The sequence below is a fragment of the Benincasa hispida genome, chromosome 1 (assembly GCF_009727055.1).
Source record: "Benincasa hispida cultivar B227 chromosome 1, ASM972705v1, whole genome shotgun sequence".
NCBI lineage: Eukaryota > Viridiplantae > Streptophyta > Magnoliopsida > Cucurbitales > Cucurbitaceae > Benincasa > Benincasa hispida.
The window spans coordinates 24,269,413-24,273,714 of NC_052349.1; the positions used below are offsets into that span (position 1 = coordinate 24,269,413).

General features: G+C 31.9%; 1 protein-coding gene across 1 annotated transcript; it reads left to right on the top strand.

Moving 5' to 3' along the window:
* Positions 1-367: 367 nt before the first annotated feature.
* On the top strand, positions 368-2,094 carry LOC120076384 (galactolipase DONGLE, chloroplastic-like). Its single transcript, XM_039030198.1, has 2 exons — positions 368-1,120; positions 1,381-2,094. The coding sequence occupies exons 1-2, from the start codon at positions 398-400 to the stop codon at positions 2,092-2,094; spliced, it is 1,437 nt and encodes a 478-aa protein (XP_038886126.1). The 5' UTR covers positions 368-397.
* Positions 2,095-4,302: the final 2,208 nt, after the last annotated feature.

Consider the following 4,302-nt stretch of genomic DNA (forward strand, 5'->3'; position numbering starts at 1 on the left):
ATTTTATTTTGGATTTGTAGTTCTTTGGCCGCAACAGAGATTACAAGCATGAAGAAGTTTTATGGTACCGACCAAATAAAATATTATTAATTTCTCAGAAGAACAAACTCCCAAAAAAAAAAAAAAAAAGGAAAAAAGTTTTTGAATTATCAGTCAAAACGCTCGCCAAACATATGGCTTCCGCTTTATTTCCCTCAGTCACATTGTACCTTTTTAATCCTCTTTTATTTATTTATTTTTAATTATTATTATTTTTTAAAAATTTTTGGTCATTTCTCTTTACCTTTATCTATATATACATGTCTGTCTCCCTTTTCATTATCCTTTGAGAAACTCGCACCCTTCTCTCTTTCTATATCTCTTCTTCTTCTTCCTTTCTCACTCTTAATTTCCTCTAATGGCTGCTACAACTTTGAAGCTTAATTCAATTCCCAATCATGTCACATTTTTTGAAACAACTCGTCCTATGTCTCATTCTTTTGGACAAGTCTTGATCCCGATAAAACCCAATAATGTTTTGTCATTGTCGTCGTCTTCTCGACGGTTGTCGGTTTCGTCTTCTTTGGTATTGGTACCGTTGATGGATGTGTTTTCTTCTTCTTGTTCTACCGCTGCTGCGGCCGCCATGGTTCACAAGGTGGCCAGTTTGGCGCACTTGTGGCGGCAGATTCATGGCTGCAATGACTGGGAAGATCTCATGGAGCCCACGCTTCACCCGCTTCTGCGACGTGAAATTATCCGATACGGCGAGTTCGTTACCGCTTGTTATAAAGCTTTCGATCTTGATCCAAACTCCAAACGGTATTTGACCTGCAAGTTTGGGAAGAAGAATTTGTTGAGGGAAGTGGGGTTGGAGAGTTCAGGTTATGAAGTTACTAAATACATCTATGCTACCCCACCGGATATCAATATTTCTCCCATCCAAAATTCCCCGCCATCTTGTGGTCGGTGGATCGGGTACGTTGCCGTCTCCTCCGATGAAACCAGCAAGAGACTTGGACGACGAGATATCGTCATCACTTTCCGAGGTACCGTCACCAACCCAGAATGGATTGCTAATCTCATGAGCTCCCTCACGCTCGCCCGCCTCGATCCCCATAATCATCGGCCTGACGTCAAGGTTTGTTAATATAACTTCATGAATCCAAAAGCTTAAATATATATCTATTTTTTTTTTTTTTTACCTTCTTTAAAGACCTAACAAGGAATCACTTAAATATCAATAATTTAGATTGTTCAAGAAGAATTTAAAAGGTTAAAAGGATGAGTTCCAATCAATTACTTGAAATTCAACATTGAGAAAACAGTAGTAATAAAATTGGACAAACTATTCAAAAACTTAAAACTCGATGGCTTACGGTAAATTTAATATTTTTCCAGGTTGAGTCAGGATTCTTAACACTCTACACGAGCGAAGAAACGAGCATGAAATTCGGGCTCGAGAGCTGCCGAGAGCAGCTATTATCAGAAGTGTCAAGGCTACTAAACAAGTACAAAGAGGAAGAAGTGAGCATAACCATGGCTGGGCATAGCATGGGAAGTGCATTAGCTCTTCTTCTAGCTTATGACATAGCTGAGTTAGGGTTGAATAGAAGAACAAACAATGAAGTGGTACCAGTTTCAGTGTTTTCTTTTGGAGGTCCAAGAGTTGGGAATTCAGGCTTCAAAAAAAGATGTGAAGAATTGGGAGTAAAAGTTTTAAGAATTGTGAATGTGAATGATCCCATCACAAAGATGCCAGGTGTTTTATTCAATGAAAATTTTAGGGTTTTTGGAGGACTCTTAAATGGAGGTGGTAATAATAGCTATGAACATGTTGGAGTTGAATTGGTTCTTGATTTCTTCAACATGCAAAACCCTTCTTGTGTTCATGATTTGGAGACTTACATAAGCCTTTTAAGATGTGATCCAAAACAAGAAGAAGATCATCAAGATAATGATGATGATGATCATAATAATGGGAGAAGAAAGATTATTATTAATAGTGGGGAATTTATCAACAAAGCTATGGAGTTTTTGTGTAGTAATGCACAAATCTTGAACATGTTTCCATGGAGGATTCCAGTGAATTACTTGAGTCAATCACAAAATTAGGTCAAAAGAAAATGGATATAGAAGGAAAAAAAAAGGGTTTGATATATAATTTTAGGTTTAAAAGAGGAAAACAAAAAATATACATTTTAACTCCTCAGCCTTTGCTATTTTTTCCCACTAAGGTAGAGGAGAGATTCTTAGATATATATCATAACCAAAACTTGTACATTTTTTTTTTTTTTTTGTCATTTGTTTTCCTTGATGATGGATTGACCTCTGATAAAAAAAAAAATTGAGAAAAAAGAGGCCAAAATTCATATGATGTATAAAAAATCCAATCAAAGGAATTAAATGAATATTTTTACACCATTTATTTACTTAGATTCTTATTTAAACTCCACAAGACAAAATATAACTGCTTGCCTTTTATTGTATTTGGTTTGGTTAAGATTGAATGACGTATGAAAATTGTTTGTCCCTAAGCATTTTCTATATACACAATTATTTTTTTTTAATTTGTTTCGATAATGTGGAGAAAGTGAATTGTTTTTCTTAAATCTCCAAGTTGATAGTACATGTTTTATGTAAGTTGAATTGTACTTATTTTTACACCATTAACATCTATATTATTTTAATCGATTAGTTCTAAAAAGAAAAAAAAGAAGAAAAAGGTTGTAATTTGATAAGTGGTAATCTATCTCATTCATACTCTGATAAATGCCCAAAAGTATAAGTGCCTAGTTTGGTAACTGTTTTTCTCTTAAAAAAAAAAAAAAAAAGAAGCAAAATTAAGCTTTTAAATACAACTTCCACCATTAAGCTTTTCTATTTTGTTGTCCATTTTTTACCAATGTTTTCAAAAGTTATTTTAAAAGCTAAGTCAAATTTGAAAAACCAAGAACTTGTTTTTCTTTTTTTTGAATAACTTAATAATTCAAATATTTTCTCTTGTAAATTTCAAAAACAAAAAACAAAAATTAAAATCATTATTAAACAAAACTGTATATAATTATCTCAGCAAATTGCAATTATTGTACGCTAGGTTTAGTCAAACCTCGAAATCATGGTGTATTTAGTTTGCAATTTTATAAAAGAATTACGTTTACTCAACAAATGCCAACTTGAATTTAACTTAGTTGATTCAGACATATACCTTTATCAATATTTGTAGGTTAAAATTCTCACTCATTTAAACTAAAAAAAACATTACACAAAAATTAAAAAAATAAAGAAAAAAAACTTCATCGAATAATTAATATGTCATCTCTGAATTAATAACTTACCATATATAAATTGATCTTAGTAAATATGTACGACATCAAAAGAAAGAATACATGTCAAAATGAACATAATTTAGTGGTAATTGGCCAACTCAGAAAGCTAAAAAAACAATCTTAATTATTAAATCGTAAAAGAGAGATTTGAATAAATAAAGAAAGCCAAGACAAAGACTTGGCCATAGTGTTAATTAGGTGACATGCATGTATATGAGTAAAGTATATATGAGTGTGAAGAAGAAGAAATGTGTGAAGTTGTTAATCATGACAATCTTTTGATATGGTCATAATTAGTTCAAGAACCATTTTAGGGTTTGGACGTGTGACTGAAGTCGCAGCCCTTCATCTTTAACATGGAAGACCAAAGTTGCTAAGAAATTAATAGCCTTCCCTCTTTTTTCTTCAATAAGATTTCTCGGATCGATCTGATCCGACTTTGTTTCATTTCATTTCATGCTTTTTCTAATTATACGTATGATTTGATGTTTGGTGAGATGATCATTCCAAATTAATTGAATTATGATATGTTGTTAAGTACATAAAAATTTAATTCAAACAAACTTTTTGATAGATGGAACATGAAGAAAAAAATCTTAAAAAAAAAGATACTTTTAATAGGCTTCGACTTCCTCGTGGTCGAATTTATTTTCTTTGGATACATAATAATTTAATATTTAGCGAGATGACTCTTTAAAATCGTTTTGTACTACATAGAGTGAATCTTTTTTTTTATTCTTTTAAGAAAAGGTTTTTGGAGACTTCTCATAATAGACCGTATTTCTTTTTCTTTGTTACATATAATTTAATGTATAGTAAGATGACTTCAAACAAGTCACTTTAATTAGATGGGGAAGAATTTGTTCAAGGGACTTAGGTTTGATAATTAATGATTTTTGTTACAAACGATTTTGTTCTTAAATTTCTTTCATATCCCTTTTAGTGGGGGTAACATGACTTAATTTTCAAAGGGGTTGATTGTGATAAAACTTCA

What these genes read in the sequence shown, in the direction of transcription:
- LOC120076384 (XM_039030198.1), top strand. Translation starts at nt 398, where the DNA reads ATGGCTGCTACAACTTTGAAGCTTAATTCAATTCCCAATCATGTCACA. An exon ending in ATCATCGGCCTGACGTCAAG is followed by an intron (nt 1,121 to 1,380) that starts GTTTGTTAATAT and finishes ATATTTTTCCAG; the next exon opens with GTTGAGTCAGGATTCTTAAC.